The 23,269-nt window shown below is 50.3% G+C and overlaps 11 protein-coding genes across 11 annotated transcripts; 5 read left to right on the top strand and 6 right to left on the bottom strand.

Annotated features, from left to right (window-relative positions):
* Window positions 1-556: 556 nt before the first annotated feature.
* LTR84_011826 (uncharacterized protein) lies at window positions 557-2,284 on the bottom strand (the record flags this gene model as incomplete). Its single annotated transcript, XM_064855354.1, has 1 exon — window positions 557-2,284. The coding sequence occupies one exon, from the start codon at window positions 2,282-2,284 to the stop codon at window positions 557-559; it is 1,728 nt and encodes a 575-aa protein (XP_064708943.1).
* Window positions 2,285-2,686: 402 nt separating this feature from the next.
* LTR84_011825 (uncharacterized protein) lies at window positions 2,687-3,418 on the bottom strand (the record flags this gene model as incomplete). Its single annotated transcript, XM_064855353.1, has 1 exon — window positions 2,687-3,418. The coding sequence occupies one exon, from the start codon at window positions 3,416-3,418 to the stop codon at window positions 2,687-2,689; it is 732 nt and encodes a 243-aa protein (XP_064708942.1).
* Window positions 3,419-4,944: 1,526 nt separating this feature from the next.
* On the top strand, window positions 4,945-5,987 carry LTR84_011824 (uncharacterized protein; the record flags this gene model as incomplete). The annotated part of the gene is made up of 2 exons (XM_064855352.1): window positions 4,945-5,170; window positions 5,224-5,987. The coding sequence occupies 2 exons, from the start codon at window positions 4,945-4,947 to the stop codon at window positions 5,985-5,987; spliced, it is 990 nt and encodes a 329-aa protein (XP_064708941.1).
* A 749-nt stretch (window positions 5,988-6,736) lies between these two features.
* Window positions 6,737-7,866, top strand: LTR84_011823 (uncharacterized protein; the record flags this gene model as incomplete). Its single annotated transcript, XM_064855351.1, has 2 exons — window positions 6,737-6,799; window positions 6,853-7,866. 2 exons carry the CDS (start codon window positions 6,737-6,739, stop codon window positions 7,864-7,866), a joined length of 1,077 nt encoding a protein of 358 aa, XP_064708940.1.
* A 127-nt stretch (window positions 7,867-7,993) lies between these two features.
* On the bottom strand, window positions 7,994-8,788 carry LTR84_011822 (uncharacterized protein; the record flags this gene model as incomplete). The annotated part of the gene is made up of 1 exon (XM_064855350.1): window positions 7,994-8,788. One exon carries the CDS (start codon window positions 8,786-8,788, stop codon window positions 7,994-7,996), a length of 795 nt encoding a protein of 264 aa, XP_064708939.1.
* A 1,213-nt stretch (window positions 8,789-10,001) lies between these two features.
* LTR84_011821 (uncharacterized protein) lies at window positions 10,002-10,883 on the top strand (the record flags this gene model as incomplete). The annotated part of the gene is made up of 1 exon (XM_064855349.1): window positions 10,002-10,883. The coding sequence occupies one exon, from the start codon at window positions 10,002-10,004 to the stop codon at window positions 10,881-10,883; it is 882 nt and encodes a 293-aa protein (XP_064708938.1).
* A 302-nt stretch (window positions 10,884-11,185) lies between these two features.
* On the bottom strand, window positions 11,186-12,497 carry LTR84_011820 (uncharacterized protein; the record flags this gene model as incomplete). Its single annotated transcript, XM_064855348.1, has 3 exons — window positions 11,186-11,373; window positions 11,470-12,248; window positions 12,298-12,497. 3 exons carry the CDS (start codon window positions 12,495-12,497, stop codon window positions 11,186-11,188), a joined length of 1,167 nt encoding a protein of 388 aa, XP_064708937.1.
* Window positions 12,498-14,186: 1,689 nt separating this feature from the next.
* Window positions 14,187-14,545, top strand: LTR84_011819 (uncharacterized protein; the record flags this gene model as incomplete). The annotated part of the gene is made up of 2 exons (XM_064855347.1): window positions 14,187-14,190; window positions 14,250-14,545. The coding sequence occupies 2 exons, from the start codon at window positions 14,187-14,189 to the stop codon at window positions 14,543-14,545; spliced, it is 300 nt and encodes a 99-aa protein (XP_064708936.1).
* A 1,767-nt stretch (window positions 14,546-16,312) lies between these two features.
* LTR84_011818 (uncharacterized protein) lies at window positions 16,313-17,454 on the top strand (the record flags this gene model as incomplete). Its single annotated transcript, XM_064855346.1, has 5 exons — window positions 16,313-16,438; window positions 16,507-16,586; window positions 16,642-16,716; window positions 16,799-17,198; window positions 17,275-17,454. The coding sequence occupies 5 exons, from the start codon at window positions 16,313-16,315 to the stop codon at window positions 17,452-17,454; spliced, it is 861 nt and encodes a 286-aa protein (XP_064708935.1).
* Window positions 17,455-18,341: 887 nt separating this feature from the next.
* LTR84_011817 (uncharacterized protein) lies at window positions 18,342-19,968 on the bottom strand (the record flags this gene model as incomplete). The annotated part of the gene is made up of 2 exons (XM_064855345.1): window positions 18,342-19,861; window positions 19,923-19,968. 2 exons carry the CDS (start codon window positions 19,966-19,968, stop codon window positions 18,342-18,344), a joined length of 1,566 nt encoding a protein of 521 aa, XP_064708934.1.
* Window positions 19,969-20,338: 370 nt separating this feature from the next.
* LTR84_011816 (uncharacterized protein) lies at window positions 20,339-22,870 on the bottom strand (the record flags this gene model as incomplete). Its single annotated transcript, XM_064855344.1, has 1 exon — window positions 20,339-22,870. The coding sequence occupies one exon, from the start codon at window positions 22,868-22,870 to the stop codon at window positions 20,339-20,341; it is 2,532 nt and encodes an 843-aa protein (XP_064708933.1).
* Between the last annotated feature and the right edge of the window lie 399 nt (window positions 22,871-23,269).

Here is a 23,269-nt window from a genome sequence, read left to right as displayed (position 1 = left end):
GAGCAAGGCGTTAGGTGAACGTGGGTAAAAAATTCCTTCTTATATTATTTCGACTACGGATATACTCTTAAGCACGCGATACACGTACCCATGACGGAACTGAAGTTGATGAGCATATGTTTTTTGACGAAGGCGGCGATTGAAGAGAATTGGGATGAATGGTTGGAGGATTCCATTGGGTCGACTTGGTTGCCGTCCATCAGTGGCATCGCACCTGTGCCTGCGGATCGATTTACAAACTTGAGCCTCAGACATTCAAGCAGTCTGTGCTTGCTTGCATGCACATGTTACTTGCACAGCTGACACATGGGCAGTGTGTTCGTATATCTCACAATCAGGGTTGTGCAGCTATACATGCATACCTAAACAAGCACATTGGTAAATCATACGATAGAGCTAGAAAAATATTGGACCCAAAATCGCCTGCAAGCCTCTCTGATTCGCACCAAATATTCGTAATTCGTTCATCTCTTGACCCAGTATGCTAGTCTCGTAGCCCAGCTATATATATCTCACTGTGCTGACAATACAGCTCGTCAAACAACAGTCACCACCATTACACTCTGGCCTCCGCTTCAGCCTCCGCCTCGGCCACCAGCCGATCAACAATCAGCCTCGCGACATTGCGGCCTGCCAGCGCCGACGTCTCCATGGTGGAGATAAAGCTCTCAATGCCACTGGTATACCACAGGCGCGAGGAGCCGTCAAACCTGTCCGGCTGATCCGCAAACGGCAGCGTGAAGTTCTCGAACCGCGCCGTCGGCGTCTCGTGCGGATACGCCGCCCATGTCTTCTCGTAGGACCACGTGATGGACGTGTTGGGTAGGGATGATATTGGATCCGACTCCGAGTCCGAGTCTGCTGCTGAGGAGTGGTGGTGGTGGTGGGTGCTAGTATAGGGGATGTCGAAGAGCTTGGCGAGGAATGTCGCGGTCAGAGGCGCCGCCGAGAAGATCTTGTACAGGTATTGCGGGGTCGGCGAGACCGGGTTGGTATAGAGAGTGCGGAGCGTGCTGATGCTCCAGAACCCCGGGGGTCCGACGGCTTCGCGGCCGTGTTTGGAGCTGAGGTCGTCGTTGAGGGATTCGCTCAGTGTCGTCAGCACGGAGGACGGGACTTCCGCAGGCGTGTCGAGCCCGAAGAATGATGGTGAGAGCCGGTGTGGTGATGTGAAGAGCGTGACGTATTTGTCGTTGTATGCGATTTCCTGGGGTGGAGTGGCTAGCGGTGGGGAGAATGCGATGGACGCGAACTGGTAGGGCGCGGCGAGGATGATGGTGTCGAAGGACTCGTTCTCTGTCCCTGGGAGGTCGTGGAAGAGTGGGTTGGATGTTTGGACTGTGAATCTGCCTGTTTCGCTGTCCTTGACGATGTCCGTCAACGTCGTGTTCAGCCAGATCCGGTGTGCGGACGTCTTGGCCATCTCGGCGAAGATCTGCCAGTTGCCGCCCTCGACGGCCACGGCCCCTTCGATCGCCATGCAGACTAATGTCTCGAGACCGTGGATGCTGCCCAGGTTGGATGCATAGTTGACCCGTGTGCTCGCTTGGATAATCTCCCGGGTAAAGAGGTCTCCCACGCCGAGCTGACTGAGGAGGTCTCGGCCTGTGGTATTTGTGTAGTCCACTAAGCCCGAGCGGTGGACCACGTCTTGCAGTGAAGTGAAAGGGAACCACGGCTCGTTGTAGAACTCGAGGAACTTGCCCACGGCGGTTTTCGTGGCACGTTGGGTTTTGATGGGTGCGAGGCCGTACTTCCACAGTAGTTTTGCAATGTCCCACCAACCACGCCACGAGGACTTGTTCCCGCCGTCTTCGTCGTCTTCATCGCTCTCGGCCTTGTAGACGAAGTCCGTGCCGTCCCAGATTCCCAAGTCATATTTTGCATCATCTGCGGCCTGGTAGATCTTTGCAGCGGTGCTGAGACCGAAGTCTCGCGTAGCGTTGTATAGGATATGGTTGATCTTCACGAAGATACTTGCTCCTAGTTCAACGGGATAGTTCTTGTCATCAAAGGCATTGACCGTAGTTGTCCGCCCACCGATGTAGGTATTGGAGTCAAAGATGGTGATCTCGACGGCAGTGTCGTATCCGGCGGACTCGAAGAATTGGTTCAAGAAGTAGGCAGCGGAGGAACCGCCAGCGCCAGCGCCGACGATAGCTATCCTCTTGGCCTTGGCTTTGGGATGGGTGTCATGGAGGGGACTTTGGGTGTCATCTGCAAAGGTGATACTGGGCAGGCATGATACAAGCAATGCTGAGAGAAAGACGATACTGTGCAACATGGCTAGAGTGCTTACCTTTGGATCAAGGTAGCAGGGTCGCTTTAATTCTATAACATCATCACAATCATGGTGTGGAATGAAGAGGATTCAAGCTGAGTAGTTGCTGGTGGTAAGCTGCATCATGAGGATCGATGCGCCAGTCCCTGAGCGGCAAGTTAACCGCGCTCAGCCTCGCGAGGCTGCGTCCTCTTGGGGAGATAGGAGGAGGTGAAAGTGGACTGATGTATCTCGATCCGAATTGCCTATTTAGTCTACTGGAGGAGAACCATCGTCACAGCTCTTTGAACTCAGTGCGGGTTGGACGCTGTCAGTGGCATAGTCGTGGCTCATATCGTAGTCCGCCCCTGACTTCATACATGGAGCATCACGTCAAACAAGAGTCTCGTACTTCTGTTTCCATAGCTAGAGCAGTCCTCCAGATACTTTGTCTTTACACAGTTTGGAAAGAGCATCTACATTCTGTGCATCATCTCCGTCTTTGAATCCCGGCATCAGCGCCAGCCACTGGTAGACACTCTCCCGCAACTCTTTGGGGAGCCGAGCTGGAGTCCCCAAAACCTCTGTGAAGCCATCTACCACTTTCTGCGCAATGTGATTTATCAAGGACTGCCCAGAAGTGGTTTCCTTTCCTTCATTCAAGGATCTGGCGAGACTCTCCTTGTATTCCACCATCGAATTGGCTGTCACGCCAACAGTTCTTGGCCAGTTCGAACTCATCAAGTTCCATGAGTCCCCCTTTCCACCTTGATCGCCAGATCCTCGGAAATCTGTTCGTAAGATCACAGCAGGGATATCCGCCATCTTGGCGACCATGTACTCGACAACTGTGCCGGCATCCAATTCACTGCCATCGTAGGTGAAAAGAGCCAAGTCGCAGGATAAAAGTGCACGAAGATCTTTATCTCTGATTGCGTGTGGTGAGAGATCCCGTTGCTCCAAGTCTTGTGGAAGAACGGGGATGAATTTTCCAGACGAAAGCTCCGAGATAGCTTTGGATAGTAGAACGTTGGTATGTAACTCTGCGACGGTGAAAAGTGGTCCAGCATGGTAGTAGGTGTATTGCTTTGGAGGGTTGCCTTGCTTCAAGGCCGTATGTGTATGGAGAACTGGGGCTGAGCTACTTTCCGACGCCATGGCTACTGACGTCTAACGAAAATATTTGTGTTGTCACAAGCACACTTGGACGTTGTGGAACAATTGAGAAGCAAATGCACTAGAAGGGGAAATTGGCAAGGCTGAGATTGGTTGAGGTGCTCCACACACTTCACGGGGGATTCCGAGCTCTCCTACAATTTAGTAGGCGGCGATGGCCGCCTGGGGGCCCCTCAGGTCAACCTGGCACCTATAAGGCACCCTCTACCATCGATTGTAACTTTGCATCTTGGCTTGCGCACATTTCCATCATTCAACCGTCGCGGCTTCTTCCTATTGTGAATGCCAGGGAAGGTGTCAATGAAATGATGAAGATCTCTCGCTGTGCCTGTGGATGTGTGCTATGAATGCCGGCCCGTTCTAGAGTCATTGTTGAGGTGAGCCATAGCACTCGATTGAATGGTGTTCCACGCATGAATTACCCCGGTTCTGAGTTGTGCATTCGCTCAACCGGACAGACACTCTTCTTCGATGAGCACTCGGGGGAACCTCGTGTCTAGGGATGAGCAAACTAGTAAGTACATAGAGAGGCTTCGCTCTCTGACAAGTGTTTTTATCCAAATTCGAACCCTTGAGGTTCAGATCTTGCATCATTTTCTTGTTGATTGCTTTGCCCAGTGCCCGCGTCAGCCATCCTGACAAGCACCCTTGCCTTCGCTTAGAAGTCCAAGGCTACTCGGTTCTATTCGAGCGCCTAGCCTGGCTTGCAAGGCAACAACTCTCCACCTACTGGATCTGGCGTTTTCGCCCCTGACAAAGGTTCCTCAATATAGAGCTAACGAGCACCTCATTTACCGCCAGCCTTACTTCGTGCTGCCCAGTTTCAATAACAGCCGTTTGGTATCTTTATCTTTTTTTCTGGTATTGGAAGGAACGTGGACAAATCAACACCTGCAAATAAACCTCCTAACGTCTCGGAGACTAGCTGCGAGCCGCCGCGATGTCTACTCTCAACCTCATTCAAGGCCATAGGCCATCTTGTTTCGAGGTAGTCAACTACTGGAGGCTGGAGTGATGCAGAGTTTCCAACTCATCTAGTCTTGGCTGCTTGCGCCCGATGCAAGTCTGGCGTTCGCATGGCCATTATCCACATGCATCCACCAATCCAGCTCATTGTTCAGAATTTATTGATTTTGACTCCAAGGCGGCTGAACTTCTCCATGCTTCGCTCTGTTTGCACTGCGTGGGACCGAAGCATACATAACAGGCGCCTCGTTGCTGGAATTTTGTATGTCGCGCCTTTGTCAACTCGAATTTGACCCTTACAATCATTCGGCCATTCCCCTGACGACTAACTTTATTGGCAGCACATATTTCCGTACTAAGGGGTTCACCTCTGTACGATTGATTATTCCCCATCCGCCGCGGCTGGTTGTGTAAACTTGCACGCCGCAACACTTTGGGCAGCCTTGAAGGCCACAATTCACAGCACGTCGTGTCAAGTCCGGCGAGAAGAGATGTTGTCGGTAGGGATCTTATCAATCTTCCCTTTTCTGCTCTCTCTGCAAATGGCCCTCGCGCAAGTTCCCGAAGTCTCCCCCAATGGCCATGTCAGCATATGGTACCCAGTGCCCCTGAGCAATGGCTCACTCCTTTCGTTAAATGCAATCGATACCCTTGTAATGTCGTATGATACCCAGTGGCAAGCCGCAAATGCCAGTATGTGGTGTCTTACAACCCAGACGCAAAACGCCGACACTGATCTATACACCGGTCAAAGTCTTGGATCTGATCGTTCGTTATCTCATTCGTCTCTACATTCACTATCCCTCTAACAGAACCACCAGTTGAATCCACAGGCAACTATATAATCCACGATCTCAACAGCCAGATTGGTGGCACAGAGTTCCCACTGCCATGTCATTTCGCATTTGTTGACCCCAGCAACGAAACAGATACCTATGCGGGTGGATCATTCATAATGGTCAGCACAACCGGCATTGCATCGACGTGGTCACTGAAGGATCACGCGGCTACGCAAGTTAGCGGCTCCTTAACATCAACTTCGATTGGCGTGATTGCGACTTCCCTCTCAACCTCCGCGGGGACAATGCCATACACAGCTCAGTCTTCTGCATCGTCAACATCATCATCTCCTGAGCCTGCAAGTTCTGCGCCAAACTCATCGTCAAAGCCATCATCCAAGAGCCTCAGTTCCGGTGCCATTGCGGGCATCGTCTTGGGGGTGGTCTTCGGAATTGCCGGAATTGCAGCCTTAGTTTGGTGGATCATGCGCAAACGCAGGCAGGCCCGGAAGAGCAACAACGCTGCGGTTTCAAAGCTGGAATCTCCTTTCGAAAGCTCTGCACCAGAGGTGACAAATGAAGTTCACGGACGGTATTGGAGCCAGGCTTCGGAGCTTGGGAGTGACGTTACTAAGGAGCATGTCGCCGAGTCAGAGACAAAGCCGTCCCAAAAAATTGGACCGCATGAGATGGCGGCGCCTGAGGCTCCGACTGTGGTGCTTGATACACAAGTCAGGGAAGTTGCAAACAGCGATAGGTGGGCTTCGGAACAAAGTGATGACACACCCGGAAGGCAGCATCGTTAATCTCGAAAGCATGAAAATTGTGGTAGATATCGGGCTGGGTGGGGTGAGGTGAAGTCGCAAACAAGGCTTGAAATTAAGGTACTGAGTGCTCAATCAACAATTGAATTGTGGATCCCGTTTGCTGTGTGTTTCTGATATACCTCGAAACGCCTCTGGTTCACCAAAAATGACTCTGCCAATAGGTGGATATTAACTGTATCGGACCACAGACTATAACTCACATTCGCAATGCTATACTAGAGGTGGGTTCTCCAAAGCAACAGTGTGAACATCATCCTACGTATTAGCTGATGGAGTTGTGGTGTCACGGTTAGAACAAAGAGTTCGAACCCACCAAGCTCTTTGAACCTCGGTATGAATATGGGACGCCTGGATCATGCAAGTTGGACAACACGACTTTGGCTGCCTCATCGGATATAATTCTTTAACTCCTGAAGGTTCTTGAGTAACCAGCTTGCATGGCTTGTCTACTTGAGCTTCTTCAAGCTTGTTACCAATCCGGACAATCAAGATCGCTTCGAGAATTAGGCAAGATACCTTGCTCATTATTGGTCAGTAGGACACCGGATGGGAGAGTAAACCGTTCCAGAGGTCTCGGCTGCCTACCCTCTACATCCGAGAATGATTAAGAATACGCAAGTACGGCATCAATGCTGCCGAGGTCAATCAGTCTTTGCTATATATGATTGAGATTTCTCACGGGTCTGCATGTAATCGTCTTGAAGACCAGTCAAAACAAGAAAACCAGAATGGCCCCTCTAAGTAAAGAGAACCTTGACGACCTTGCGATCATAGATCCGGAGATCGATGCTGTGGGAGCCTTGTCCCAAAGTCCCTCAAATCTAACCCGACTAACAATCCCCAGGCACTCAAGTCGGGCAAATTGCCCATTCCTCCAATCGACTATGCCGACCCAGTGAAAGCTATATCTCAACTTCGTGCTCTGGAGGGGTATTTCCCCATTCCACCAGCGATAGAAGCCGTCTCCGAATCTACTGCAAAGTACACAACGCGTGATGGCCAGGAACTAAATCTCTTCGTTTTCCAGCCTGCTCAAAGCTCTGACAAACCCAAACCCTTGATCATATTCTATCATGGTGGTGGGGGCTCACTGGGGACTGCGTATAGCGCGGCACCATGGGCTCGCAGTATTGTGCTTCAACACGATGTCGTCGTCATAAGCCCACAATACCGCCTTGCACCAGAACATCCCTTTCCAACAGGACCAAGCGACGCCTGGGATTCCTTCGCCTACATCACCGCCAACGCATCTACATTCGCCGCCGACCCACGCGCTGGACTCATCGTTGGTGGACCCAGCAATGGTTCTTCACTGACCAGTATAATCGCACTTCGTGCCCAAAACGAGCCCGCAATTCCAAAGATCACTGGCCTTTATTTTGCGGCTCCTGGTCTGGTCAGTTCCCCTGACACCGTTCCAGCAGAGTACAGAGAATTATACCTCTCCAAAACCGATCCACGATGCCTAAATGCTCCTATTCTCAACGCAGAGATGAAAGCCGTCTTCAACGCTGTGTATGGTGCCCCAGAAAACGACCCTTTATATCGAGCATTCAATGTCCAGCCGTTCTCCCAGCATGCAGGTATTGCACCAAAGGTATACTTCCAGGTCTGTGGTATGGATATCCTGCGCGATGACTCCTTTGTTTATGCGGATATCTTGGATGGATTGGGGGTGCAGACGAAAGTTGATGTATACAAAGGAACACCACATGTGTTCTGGGGTATCTTCTCTTGGATTGAACAGGCGAAAGTCTGGAAGGAGGATACCGGGAAAGGCATAGGTTGGTTGCTTGCGCGAGATCCATCCACTAGAGGGTCAGGTGGGGACGATGGCGCCCAGCGGGCAACCCTCTGAAACTCTAGATCGTGATAATTGTTGGCGTGTATCTAAAATGCCACCGTCACGTTATATCTATCCGAGGCCTCATATGACAGGGTGATTCTGAAAGCATGCAAACAAAGTGGCGCTGTGACAGGCTCTCCTACAGGAGAAACGCTCCACCGTCACTCCTTATGACCGTCCCTGTAACATTCTTATCCTTCATCACATACAAGAAACTCTCCACCACATCCTCGACACTCCCGATCTTGCCCGTTGTCGATCTAGCGTGCATAGCTCCAATAGCTCTCTGCGCAGCCTCGCGACTGCCCAGAATCGACTCCCACAACTCCGTCTCCACTCCACCGGGACTGATCAAATTGACACGCACAGGCTTCAACTCAAGTGCGAGTGCCCGAATCATCCCATGCAGCCCTGCTGCGTACGATGCAACCACCGTCCAATTCAGATTCGGCTTCTCTGCCACTGAACCCGACGTGATGGTGATTGAACTCGCCGGTCCGGGATTCAGATGTTTCACGCCGTGCTTGGAGATAAAGTACGGAGCCAGGAAGCGTACGACGCCTGCTTTCCGCATAAATGCAACATCTATGTCTGCGATCGGCTTCGGGGAAAGTGGTTCACCGGCGGTGAAGACAATATGGTCGAGTTTGCCATCGATCTTTGCGAATAGTGCAGCGACATTTTCTTCCAGGCTGGCTTCGTCGCCGAGGTTGCAGACAATGCCGGTAATGTGGGTTTCAGTGTCTGGGTATGATGCTTTCAGGCGTGAGATGGCTGTGTCGACTTTTTGGGAGCTGGATGACGATATGTATACATGTGCGGCATTGTATTCGATGCTCGCTTCTGCAACGCCGAAACCGAGGCCAGAGGTGCCGCCGACCACAAGAATGGCGGTACCGGCCAATTTTGATGTATACTTTTGCTGTGGTGACATCCCGAATACTGCCTAGCTGTGAATCTGAGTTATACACAGCGAAGCATAGAACGTGGTGAATGTTGGTTTAATGTGGTGGTCAAACGGGAATATTTGGATCCTACCGCTAACACTATGTTGACATCATCATGAGGTGTGTCGTAATAAGTAGTTTCTTGAGAAGTGGAATAACAGTTGAACTAAGGCCTATCTCCGAATGGTAAATTGTGCCATATGAAACTGTACCCAGCTCGATATGCTTCGTGCTGAGTAATGAGGAGAGGCATAAAACGAACTCAGGGCTAACTAGATGGTGCTCCGCGGTAAGAGACGTTGACACTATCTTCACTTAGTCACCGGGATTGGGATTGGAGTGGAGATAAAGACGGGACCATTGCCGCCAGGAGCGGCCGCACCTTGCGGGCGTTTGGACCTTTGTAACACTTTCCAATACCGACGTCCTCACAGGTAGGAAGGAGAGACTAAGGGGGATGGGCCACAAACCTTTTGTGAGTAGATGCCGGTTGGGTGGCGGTCAGCCTTCTATCACCCAGGATAGCATCTACTTTTTGAGAGGTGCATTTGGATCTTTTGCTTGGCTCAAGACCCTTGGGCATGCCAAGCAACATGGGGAGTGACATGGTCCAGATGAGATTTTTGACTTGTTTATAGAATACTGAAAGGCTGAAGTCGATGTTAAGCTAACTTGTTTACACCTAATGCCACTTTCTCTTGCCAGGTCAAGGCCGATCAGAGGACGTTCGACCTTCCTGCCATGGTGGTTGTTCCCCCGGGAGCTGGAGGGCCTTCAGACCCATCAGTTCCGACGCTACAGTCCTGATGGACATCCTCATGGACTACGATCCTACAAAATCTTGGTCTTCTTCCGGATGAACAAGACCGGACAAACCTGTGTCATCCCGGGAAGCTACCCCGGAGTGCATCCTTCATAATGCTTTGAGTTTCAGCGGATTTACGTACTTGTCCCGCTGTTTGCATGTGCGAACTGAGGGACAATTGCAATTAAGGGCCAAGTTAAACTCTGTCCACGCCGGAGATTGAGCCAATCAGCGACCTGGCAGCTCCGTGACGATGAGTGACGACAGTCAATGCATCGAAGCTGAAGTCTCCATGGAAAGCTTCTTGAGCGATGTGCGATAAATATATCTGTGACCTCCTGCCTCCGAATCTCTAGTTACATCCAACAGAGCTGTTTCTATCTTACACACTCACAATGTCTAATGAATCTGACCGCAAACCTGTTGCGGACCAGGCCGAGTCCGATGCCTGGTTCCCGTCGCCTTTCTCCCTCACACAATATGTCCCTCCCAAGACCGACTTCGACGGTGCCGACTATCCAAATGCATACACTGGAGGTAAATGGAAAATCCTCTTGATTGCAACGCAGGAGCGGTACTTACGGATGGCTGGTGGCGAGTTCTTCTCGACCGGAAACCACCCAGTCGAAATGCTTCTACCAGTACTTCATCTGGATGCTGCCGGTTTTGACATTGACGTTGCGACCGTGTCGGGCAACCCAGTCAAATTCGAGATGTGGGCATTCCCCAAGGAGGATGACGCAGTGAAGAACATCTTCGAAAAGTATAAGGAGAAGCTCCGCCAGCCCTTGAAACTTGAAGACGTATGGAAGGACGGCTTCACCAAGGACACTCCCTACATCGGCGTCTTCATCCCCGGCGGTCACGGTGTACTAAACGACGTTCCATTCTCACCAATCGTTGGCAAAGTCCTCCGCTGGGCGGATGCTAATCAGCGCTACTTCATCACGCTCTGCCACGGACCAGCGAGCATGTTAGCTGCCAATATCGGGAAACCCGAAGGCAGCAAGTTCATCTACGATGGATACAAGATCGACGTCTTCCCGGACTCTCTCGACAAGGGGGCTAATATTGACATTGGCTACATTCCAGGCAAGATGTCCTGGCTCGTGGGTGAGGAACTTCGCAAGCTGGGTGTGATCCCAATCAATGAGAAGATCACGGGCGAAACTCACCAAGATCGCTATGTTCTCACAGGTGACTCGCCTCTGGCATCCAACAATCTTGGGAAACTCGCAGCCAAGGTTCTTCTGGATGATGTCGCCAAGCGTTCATGAAGAAGACTTGGAATACCCCTTGGGAAATTTGTATGTCTTGATTGATGTGCTTCGGGAGGTGACCTTGGCAAAGGAGCCGCTTCTCAGATTGTTCTATGTGCTGCCGGTCTCAGACCATCAAGCTGCTAACTAGTATGCTTGCTAGGGTCATCATCTCTCATTCAAATGAGGTTAGCTCACATGATCTACCCACTGGACGGAAATGACGATCATCCTTACTCTAGGATCTTTCATCCATTTATGTAGCAAGGTAATGCACACACAGTTATCCTGTTGTTTCTTACATGTAGATTTAGTGAGTGTCAAGAAAAACCAGACAGCCAGTCATCGTTGCCATTGTCTGCCCATAGCCACAACTGGCCGACGTCGTCCAGTGGACCCGTCGAAGCGAAATCAATCCCGTCCGTGCCAGGCCCTATCGTAAGGCTGATATCTGCCGGAGCTGACGCTGCTGGATTGCCGAATGGCTCCATGACGTTGTTAAACATGGCTGTACGTGCGTTAGTAGTGCCTTAAAGATAGAATAGACCTGGAACATAGATCAAGACTGTGCATGGATTCAGATGGGTATGAGGTGCAGACTCACTCGCTTGAGCTTGACTGTGAAACATGATTTCTTCCGGAGCAATCAAAGATGCTTGGGGGTTGACATGTGCTTCCAGAGCCCTGAGTAACATTAAGCTCTGAGTTGCAAATCGATAATTCTCGCTGGGGAAATTCTCAAAGAAAGTGATGATATTGCGCAACGACTCGGTCCAGCTCTCTCGCTCCTGGTGACTTGTCTCGTTGGCGAGTAATTTACAGAGTACGATGCCAGCCGTAAATGAGCATAGACCGGCATGGATCGAAGCATGTGATGATCGACAAATATGTCTCGTCGTATCCAAGGTCGAAATGTTGGCCGTCCGGGTTGCGGATTGGGATAGTTTGCGGATGTTCTCTGCTCGCTGTGGTGCGCTCCCTTGCGCATCCATTGGAAACACTGCTTGTCTGAAAAGTACCATCTGAAGATTGTCGTAAGCAAGCTGGAGACAGAGGGTTTGCATCTGCAAAAGTATCGGACGGTCACTGAATGCATGGGTACGACCATCGTATTTCAGTGCACTCGGTACAGACTTGTACCACTCAGTCAACTCGCCGTGGACATCCATTACAGTTCGACCTTGAGCTGTCTGCCTCCTTCGGCCGAGGAAAGAGCCCATAATTCTGTACAAGCGAGCTTTGAACTGATGATACGTGACAGAAGTCACGATGCCCGAGGACTGAGGTGCCGAGAATATCTGAGCTCTGTCGTCATCAGTCTCTGGCACATTGCAGTCCGACTCATCTATGCCGCATGGTAGCCCAAATGCCACAGCTGCGTATCTTTTGAGGTTGATCAGAAATTGATCACAACGAAATGGCAGACACATACTTGTCAGCAATTTCCAAAGCCCACCAAACTTTGCAGGATTCTGCGGTGCTACCACGAGGCTGTCGATGCAAACCGATAGCTTGGGCACACCTAATCCCACTTCCAAAGATTGCAAAGCCAAGATAGGGAGAGCCATTGAACAGATGAAAGCTCCCCAGCAAAATAGCGATCTGGACTGCTTCCAATGTTGGATTGGCCATGATTCGGGCATATGATAGATCGATCACTTGAATCATCGTAGAACGTGTAGAGCTACTGACCGGCAAGCTGGACGAAGTCTCAGGATTGACCCAAAGGTAATGTGATCCCAGTCCCCAGACCAGAGACATCAAGAAACAAAAGTTACGATCGGTTGTCTTCATATGCTCTGTGGCAAGAGCGAGACGTGATCTTTCCTTGAACAACACTTCATCGACTACCTGTGATGCTTGTCAGTCAAACCCGGGATCTGAGTTGGGGATTATCAACCATCATGAACCAATTGATTGAGGCAAAGTAGCTGTCAGACAGCATGTCAAGGACTGGGGTAGCCGGAAGGGTGTATGTCAGTTTATCGCGCCAGCGGAAGCTGGTAGTATTGTCGGGCGCGCAATGCCTCGCTCCTGGTATTGCATCTATGCTTTGAAAAGGATGCTGGCGAGACTCGAAATGAAGTAGCTGTTATTAATTAGGGTTTCATGTCGCTTCATCATAGAAAGAATCTCAACCTGTTTCCCCAAATCAATGATGCTATTCTCCTCGAGCACCACAGGTCTTTGTGCGGTCGACTGTGCGATGAAGACTGGCAGATTGCGTCGCCCTGGCACACCGACAGCAATGCAGTCGTGACCTGCCTGGAGGCATTGGCGACATGGCTTGCTCTTGTCACACTGTGCAACGGATCAGCTCAGGCACCATACTGGAAATGACGTGTCGAACTTTCAATTTTCTACTTCTGCACCTTTCACAGGCGCTTCGTCGCATCCTTCTCGATAACAAAAACCTCAAAGGATAACGAGAGAGCAAAAATAAGAGGTGATGTCAATGATGCAAGGGCGAGTTAGAGTAGTTATTGATAATTGGGGTACCGCTACAGTCTTCAGGCACATCACCATCTGGCACGCTGCAGCTTAGGCATGTATACAGCGGAAATTCCCGCACGAGGTGCCCAAGGGTTGAACGCACTTCAACTATGACAATCCTTGAGTAAATCTCATAGTCACCAATGATAGTTATATGCCTGTGCAGGATAACAATCCAAGGATGTAGAACAACTGCAAAATGAGCATTAAAGCGTGGCACTGACTATACCATTTGTGATGCTGTCATAGGTTATGAAGTCGAATGCTGCGACCAGAAAAGGTCGACTCCATCATCCAAATCATATTCTCCTCACCATCATACTCTCCCGCGGATCTATCTCATCTAAGGCGCTCAGCCGACTGACTAGGGACCGACAAAGGCTTGAACCATTGTATAGGTTGTCACTTACCATAAGAAGTGCATCGTAGATTTCAAGAGCATAGTCATGAATACTATGTCATGATTCGTATGAAGATATGGTATGCAAGTATTCCATAAATATCTGGCACTTTCATCATGGCATCTCCGTGAGGCCGTCTCGCAAATACGCCCCATCCATATTGCTGAGAGGCATTTCCGATCGCCAACCAGCCGGCGCAGGTTCTTGAGGAATTATCATATCAACCCAGGACTGATGCCACATCTCAGCGTCTTCAATTCGAGTACGCCCATTCAGTGCGAACACAGTAGAATCGGGTGTTGCTGGGACGAAGCCTGAGCTTCACTTGCTACCACAGAATATGCAAGGTCATTGTGATAAGTTCTCCTTGTAAGGGGGAGAACCCATGTTGGACGGCGAGACATTTCCTCGTGCCTTGTTAGTAATCATGGGTTAGAGCTTACAACCAGGCAGGCGGCTCTCATATTCAAGTGCGTGGCCGATACGATAGTTCTGGACGATGTCAAGTCTGTGCTCGATCAATTATCCGTTCGAGCGAGCACCAGCATGAATAACATCGACCTTGAACAGAACCCGGGCACGCAATTGGAGTTGCCGCGAGAGCCACAGAGAACTGGACGACGTAGCCAAGATTATGACCCAGAAGATAGTGATACCATTCGCGGTATGACAGATGAGCGGTCCAAGTTGTTGTCTCCAGGGAATAAAGCGCATGAAGCAGGTGAGCACCTGGAGAACATTCAGACCGTTGTACCTCAGACCGGCCACTACACGACCAAAGAATGATTCGATGAGATCGACCTCTTTTGATTCCGTCTCAAACGATGCAACAAGGCAATATTGGCCAACATTTTGTGTCTTCTACTTTGAGACATTTCGCGACTCTGGGATTGTGCAATCAGATACCTCCCTCCCTGAAGTGAGCTGTTTTGGCAATGGTTGTGGGCTGGAGGGAGTAAATAATCCTCCACTGGTGTTTGTTTTGCGTGCAACGAGTAGTCCAACTCATTAAGTTACCACCCAAGAACTTAGTAGCATCCGTGGTTATGTTAAGATCGATCGTTGCTGATCCAAGGATTTCAGAAGGACTGGATGCACACACCGTTTGATCTTAGAAATTCCTTGCCTATCATGGACCCATGGCTTTGTCGAGATGCGGCTTGGCAAAATGGGCTTATTTTACCTCCATCCAGTTAAGGAAGCATCTAGGAAATAGCGGTTTTTCGATTTTCGCCGTAGTAGTAATAGGGTTCGGTCCAATCTTCGAATTGACTAACAACTACGAGGTACGAGTCACTTTTTCTTGGTAGAAACTCTGTGTCAACGGCCTCCATGCTCGAGGTGCTTGTGATTATCCCATTATTGGCTTTATCGCTGATTTCGAGTTTACGCCTTAGCGGAACGGCGGTCAAGGACTTCCAGAGTCAAAACTCTTCATATCTTCTGTTCCTATTCCTCCAGTCCACAGATGACACACTTCGCTTAGACGACAAATTTTCAACAACGCGAATCATGGGAGAGTGGTGGCTGGGGCCCCATGCAAGCTATGCCCCATCTGGTGGTCATCCCCAGCTTCCACCCCGTCGATGCTGCTTGAACTTGCGGGGAAAGGACTCTTCTTGGGAATCGAAGGTCGAATGACCACTGATGCCTGAGCTTGGGAGGAGGAGTATTCGTACCCCTAAGGCACTAAACCATCTTCTTCCATGTCAAGGAGACCATACAAGACGGGTAACCGTAAACACCTCCCAACGACCAAGCCTTATCCGCATTTCGTCGTGGATGTCATCAACTTTAGCCCCCTCCACCACAATGCGGATAGCTCCACATTCACCTGACTTCGAAGGATCAATACGGCTACATTTGCAAGTGAGCCTATGAAGGCTCCGCCAGATCCTGGGGCCCGCCCCAGGTGTGTTGGTAGGTCGAGCATTGGACAATCTACTTGCGGGGTTGACTTGTCTAGTTCCAACGGCCCAATCGTGCCTGACGATCGAATCCTGATTCCTCCAAAAGTGTCTGAGCAGTTTACCATTGGCCGCGTTCCGAGACTCTCACCATACATCGCAAGTCTCTTTGAAGCCTGGCGCATGTGCCACGCGACGATTTCCAGGATCTGGCGAGAGAGACACAAATGGTGTTATTTTTGTGACCGATGACTTTTGCTTGTTATTGTTCGTCGCGGTCTCGGCAGTTGACCGGGGCCACTCGCTGAGATGCATTCTTGCACGCAAACTTCTTTTCCTGCTCCCTGGTACACTCTAGACCCTACAAGGTAGGTCAGTCTAGTCTCGCTGAACAGGAGAGCCCCACGTTGATGACCACAAGTTGTCACCTGTTGTGGTGAGGCTTGCAATCGAATAAAAGACAAGAGGGAAGTGGAAGCCCAGGTGGCCTTGAGTCTTCTCGCGCTTCTCCAGCTCCTCTTCTCGAGTCCTCCATACAGTGAACCTCGAAAATATTCAAGAACGGTACCACTGCTTGCGATTGTATCTTTACCGGCAGTTTTGTTCTTCCTATTCGAGACCAGTTCCTTGACAATTTGCTCTCACCATGTCGTCGCTCGAACACCAACGCACGCCTCCGTCGGAAGCAGACATGATTTCAGGCGAGAAATCCGGCCTTTCACACACCGTGTCTGCGGGTGCTATCTCAATCAGCCCAGAACTTTTTGAAAAGGTATGTCATACTCTGTCAATCCTGGACAAACCGATTCACAGACTCGAACAAGCACTGACACCTTGTAGTTATACCTGACACCCAAGGTTCCTCATGCCGGCGACAACATCAAGCGATTTGCTAACCCAACACCTCTTGGATTTGTCGGGTATGCTTCGTCAAACTATCCAACTGTTGGTGAGCTCATGCTAACTTCGGCGCAGCTTCGTCATTTCGACCATGACATTTTCGATGGTCATGATGGGCTGGGGTGGAGCTGCTGGCCTCTCGCCTGTTGTGTATGTTTTCTCCCACTGCTGTCCTTGCTCATCGTAGGAAAAGCAGTGAACCACCTTTCTTCACGAACTGACATTTTCCCAGTGGAATATTCTTCTTCGTCGGCCCGGTCCTCCTGATTCTAACCACAATCTTCGAATGGATCATGGGCAACTTCTTCCCCATGATGGTCTGCGGGCTCTTCGCAGTGTTTTGGTTGTCCTTCGGCATGCTGCAGCTTCCGACACTGGGTCTGGCCGCACCGTACTCGACCGACGGCACCGACGCAATCGCTGGAAGTGCTACAAAGAGCTACAACGCCGTCATCGCCCTGTACCTACTTGTCTGGGGATTCGCGCTCTTCACATTCTGGATCTTCACTCTCAAGACCAACACCGTCTTCGCCTTGATCTTCTTGTTTGTCACCCTTGGCGCCTGGGTCCTCTCTGGCGCGTACTGGAAAGTCAGCACCGGTGATTACGACCAGGCGCGAAAATTGCAGAAGGTGAGTTTCCTAATCCACATACACACACAGTCTCCCTGCTCCTATTACTGCTTCGCGATCATTTTCGCTAACCAAGTCTGTCCGAGAAAAGGCGGGTGGAGCGTTGTTATTCATAGTCGGTTGCCTGGGTTGGTACATGACGTTCGTCATGATGGCGGCCGAGATGCGACTCGCCATCACCCTTCCCGTCGGTGATCTCAGCCACTTCTGGCCCCGAACCGATGTTGAAATGGGCAAGGCTGAAAAGGAGTCTTAAGCACCGACAGCAGTAATGCCTTGGAATCATGTAATTCGACCCTGGATTAGCGATAATGTTACCTCAACGAAGCAGAGTATGTGGGTAGCGATGTACTGGGGAGCCGATATCTAATGGTCCTGTCTGTTAAGTCGGGGGGCACTGATAAGCGGACAATAATATCGAGTGGCTCAAGATTGTAAAGATAACAGCGAAACGCCCTACCGAGCACTGTTTGCAGAATATTATAAAGCATATTTCTACACGCAGGGGAAAGTGGTGTTTCCAACAGGCAAGCCCGAATATTCCACTTCATCCGTAGACTGAGGTTGAACCCAAATCTGTGTTCCCCGAACCATCCTTCCAACCCCGCCTCCACCATTCGAAACGAAAAAAAAAATAGCATCGGTATCTTCCTCCCAGTCGAATACAACAGCACAAAAAGACAAAAATGAGAGGAGTGGGGTTCGAACCCACGCTTCCTTTCGGAAAGCAGAGGTTCGCATCGTCTACATCTTCCGATGTTGATTTTACTTAAATCTGCCGCCTTAAACCACTGATAATTTGTGTCAGTGCTGGGAAACAAAAGGTAAGTTTTTGCAGGTCTTACCTCGGCCATCCTCCCTCAAGATGTGAATCTGTGGGTGAAAATTCGAGGACTTTTGCGAAGATACAATATATTACACCATGCTCATCCGTAGAGCTTTCCGGGGATCATGACGCCTAGAGAGGAATTACTCTAGGCGTTAGTCAACGCCCGAATGGCCATCAAAGAAAAATCTAGGTACGTTGTTCACAACATTCAGTAGAGTGAATTCGGCATCCAAAAGATTCATCATTAAATGGTCATGATGGCCAACTACTAATTTCATATTCGATGTCTTTCATGGGTATCATATCGCATCAGGTCACCGACAAATAACGACCGCCTCACCAATCTCGCGACTCTTCAACTGCTCCAGCAATTCCTTCTCGCTGATCTCCAGCTCCGTACAAATCTCATCGAAGCAGTGCGTGCCATCCAGGAATTCGATCAGGCGCGCGTTCATGAATTGGAAATCTGGAACTTCCCCTCCTTTCCCATTCGATTGATGGTGGTTGTGATGGTTCTTCCGTCGACCGAGTAAGGGCGCTTCCGAGAAGTGTCGTTCACTGGACATACTGCGAGTGAGGAACTGGGTATTCTCGTGGTCGTGAGTATGTTCATCCAGCGCACCTCCTCTGTAGCCGTCTGCGGCCCCAATCGTACCCTTCTGAGTTCTGATAGCGTAGCGATGCACTCTGTAGAGAAAGCCTTTGATGACTCCGAAAGTGATGAAGCGGCGCATGTCGATGTTGGCCAGCATGTTGGCATTGCGAGCGTACCACTCTCGCACAGTAAAGCCCTGCCGCAGACATGCGAATAGTTGCACGATGCCCACACCATCGATAGCGTCTCCTTTCCCAGTCAACGGCCAGATCTCGTCGTCCTGAAGCCCAATGGTCGTGCTCGTCAGCCCACTCGTCCTCCGCTCCGACGCGCTCCCGTCCACGATTGCTTCTTCCTGTCCACCCGGCGCAAACGCCATGTTCACGTACCTAGCACATTCCTTCTGCATCTCCGTATCTTTGGCGATCATGTGCGCGAACTCGGCTGTCACCGCATAAATGTTGTTGAAGCTGAAGATGTCCAGAAGCAGGACACAGCCGTAGTACAGGAAGTGTTTGATGCATTTCTTGGTGAGCTTTATGTCGGCGTCGGCCAGGGTGGCGATACGCTTGACGCTGTTGATCCCGTTAATGAACGGGATGATGCGCAACATGGTCAAGTCCCAGTTCTCGTCGATCATGGTGTCGATCCGCACAGTGAATAGCGGAACATGCCATGGCTTCACGCTGGCCGGATTGGGTAACGTTGGAAATAACTTGATGTTGAGTGTATTGAGCTCGTCGATCGGGATCATGCACTCGCAGTAGTTGTTCAGATCTTCCATGAGCATTTCGCACAGACTGTATATCTTGCCCGTATTGCAAGGGGAGTCATCGTCAGAGAGGAAATGGGATTGCTCTTCTAGACTGCGCATCAGATGCGCCAGCTTCTTGACTACCGATTTATACGAGGGGACATCGATGGTGGAGGGGTCGCCCAGCACGAGCGCGAAGTTGAAGATGAATTCATTGCGCGGGTAGTGGGAGGATGTGAGGCATATGGGATGAGAGAGTATTAGCGTCGAGGGTGTATGTTGGGTTAACGGCGGTGGGGAAAGTGAGATGAGGTTCCCACAGAGTGATTGACGAGGTATAAGGAATTGGGCGATGGTCGAGAAGTTGAGGAGGGCACTGGAAGTATTGTTTGAGCTGTTGTTGGTCTGGAGGCCGCCCGTTGCAGGAGGAACCTCGGCGCCGGTTAAGATGGAGCCCTCTGGTACTTGATGTACCACTTTCCGGCCTATGTTGACGGATCGTCAGTCTCCAAGCAAGTGGATAGCAAGATTTAGTTGTGCTCAAACCTTGATGTGGATCAAACTTGCTGTAGAAAATGGCCTTGATGGTCATGATCGCAAGGAGAAGAAACGTTAGGCGCAAGTTGAGAGAACCGATGAGGGGTTGGGAACTTGAATTAGGAGAAGACGCGCACTGACGCGTTCGGAACGGTCTGTCAAAGCCGCGAAGTTTCTCCGTGCCCTTAACTCAGTAGACTATCGAACGTATGACTTGGGCCTGTGAACGAAGACACTCAGAGCATGTGCATATACTAGACGTGACTGATCTTCTCAGCCTGACACTGTTTGATCAAGACATCATAAGAAATACAATTCCTCAAATTTGAAGACACTAAATATTTGCCGCCTGTCAAGGAAATGATCTCAAAAAAATCCAACTCGGCCGGGTATCTAAAACTCCAATTCATAATGACTTGTATCTTTCATGCCCTCTGCCTGTCATAACCAACCTCACCGGGCTCAAAAGCCGTGGTTGACGCGATAGTCACCTGCTGCGCCGGTTCCTTCTGGTTTAGTTGACTGTATTGGACCTGCGACAACGGCATACCCTTGACCTGGGAACCTTCATCGACAATTCTAACATTACGTCGACCGACACGATCGACCCAGGGGTTCGTAGGCGAGTACAGGTCTCCCTCCTGCGGGAACAGGAATGCGGCGAACATCCGCCCAGGTGAAAGACTCCACATGAAATGGCGTAATCGCGCAATGCTTCCTCGTCCTGATATCGTGGCGATACCGGCTGCGGTAACGATGACAATGGTCAGGACGAGTACCAGAAAGGCCGGGATCCCATAGACCCAGTGGTATTGCAGACGGCGCACGTAGACTTGTACGGGAACAACGTCGTTCACATCGCTACTAGTGCTGCCGCTTGCATCGCTCTGACGTTTGGCTAGGTTCGGTGGCATATAGTCTTGTGGGGTGAGCCAGCTTCTCGTGCCTGTGAAGTAATTTGCGGCAACATCTGTCCAGATTAAGTTCGTAATGTGTGCCGCACTTGTGGTGTTGGACGAGAGAGTGAGCCACTTCTGGAGCAAAGCCAAATTGGTGGTGCCTGCATAGTCAGCCATGTTACTTGAAGTTGAACCATAAACCGTGCTCCAGATCTGCGGCGGGCCTTCTACACCAGGATTGAAATCGGTACCAGGGATATTTGGGCTCAACTCCAGATCCCAAACTGTTGCGCTTGAAGCCGGCACATACATATGCGGAGATCGAATAGTTGTCAGATTGATGCTGTTCTGTTTCTCTGGCGCTATCAAACCATAGAACGGGTCAAGATCTCGCAGCTTCATGTTTGGTGTTTCTACTCCCCATATTGGCAGCGAGGTCTCGTTGGGATATGTCTTATCAGTGATAGATAGAACTTTGATGCTATCCAGGGTGTTGGTGTTGGATGAATTGTAGATAAAACGTACTGACTTGATCGACACCTTGGTAGCACTTGCACAGGAATATATGGGCCGCGTCCACCAAGAGCCTGGCTCAACGATGCTGTTGGTCGAGCCGTCAACTCGTTTTGCCGGGCCAAGTAACAAGCCACACCTCACATCTAGGTTCGTATTGTTTGCGAAGTCGCCGCTCATTGCAGCAGTGCATGTTGGCGCAACATCAGTCCAATTATTGGTCGTCATGTTGAAAGGATTGGACCAATAGAGATCATCATAAGAACTGTTGGATACAGCGATCGTTCCGTTGGAATACTCAAAACCCGAAGGGATTCCTGTAATGAGCCCATTGAAGCCCGAGAAAGTAAGTTTGTCCTTGTATTCCACGCCAAAGGAGTTGTTGGCTGGAAAGCGTTGTCCAAGTTTTGAGTTCATGTAGGCGGTTCGGTTGGTCCCAGGTTTCGTGACGTTGAGGTAGTACATATTCAAAACATTCATCCACCATCCGGCTCTATAGGCTCTTGCTTCCAGGCTCGGGTCGCCGTGCTCGAGTAACTGGGTCTGCAAATCAACAAACCAATCGTCAAGGTATGGACTTGTCTTGTTGATATTGTAAAACCCGCCTTGGTCCACAAGGTAGCCATCAGGATCATCGAGCGTCTCGGTGTAGTTGTCAGTGGGTACAGCCACCTGGGTTTCCCATGTAAGATTGGTATTGACGCAAAAAGTCTCAGGTTCGTGAAAAAGAATGTCTTCATCCCATTGGGCTCCATACGTAAGTCCTCCAGGAGCGGTATGCTTTCGGAACCCCACTCCCCCTTTCTCCATATTGACGATCAATCCATCTATCAGATAAATCGAATCGTCCAAGATCCTAGACCCCATGGGCCGGAAACTGTCAACAAGGTAGGAAGTCCCGTTCGGGCTGTATTTATCTTTGTATTCATACTGTCTCGCTTGAATGTCGAAATAGCTCGATACGCTTCTCGACTGGAGGGCCAAGCCACTTTGGTAAAGTTCAACCAGCGCCGTTGGTATTCGTCGGTCAAATGCCTCATCATCGAATGAAGCCGTCGTCTCATTCATCGTAATCACATAGTTGGTGCCGGGGCACTGTACCGGGTATGCGCCCCAGCATTGACGGGAGAAGCCCAAATCAGATCTTGGAGGAGTGCCATAACCCATGGAGGTGACATCGAGAAGGTCCATAAAAGTGGTTGGTTGCATCTGCTTGGTCAGGACCAACCCTTCGTAGAGACCCATGGGGGTGACAATGGCAGCGACAGATATAAGGAACAGAGTCAAGGGCTTCAACCAGGTAACGAAATTGATCAGTGGCGGATTACCACGAGAAGTGGCTTGGTCGGATCGGAGGATTACAGGCCATAGTGAACTCGAAAATGCTCTGGAAACCACCGACCATGTGACTGCCGGGTGTTCATCTCTGAGAAATGCGACGAGAAGTAAGACCATTGCATTTGGCACAATCAAGGTAACGATAGTGACTGCGATGGCTATCATACCAGACGCCACGCCCACACTGATTTCCATGTTACCCAGCATCGTGGCGTTGCAGGTGGGCGAACAAGAGCGATTGAGCAGTAGGGATTCATGTTGGAGGCGAGAGCAGAAGAGTACCTATATCAATACCCGACCGGCCTATCTTTCACTACTGACCTAGGAGCACTTAACTCAACCCAGTCGTAATGCGAGTACGAGCAGAAGATTCTCCCGTTAGTGTTTGAGCAATTCATGGGGCGGGTCCTAGACACAAAGGTAGCCAACAGGGCAATTGAGAATCTGCCTCATCTGAACCTTACAGGGTCTATCCTGTCTTTCCCACTTTGCGTCCCAGTGCCTGGCATTTGACTTGTGAAATCGTTACGCCATGTGGTACTACCAAGACTTCTTAGTGCAGGTGCGGCACGGTAGATACCTGGATGGCTGCTTGGGAGCTTGAAC

The sequence above is a fragment of the Exophiala bonariae genome, assembly GCF_035927105.1.
Source record: "Exophiala bonariae strain CCFEE 5792 chromosome Unknown scaffold_6, whole genome shotgun sequence".
Lineage (NCBI taxonomy): Eukaryota > Fungi > Ascomycota > Eurotiomycetes > Chaetothyriales > Herpotrichiellaceae > Exophiala > Exophiala bonariae.
Note: the sequence above shows the minus strand (reverse complement) of the source record. Positions and strands in the feature narration are given on the sequence as shown.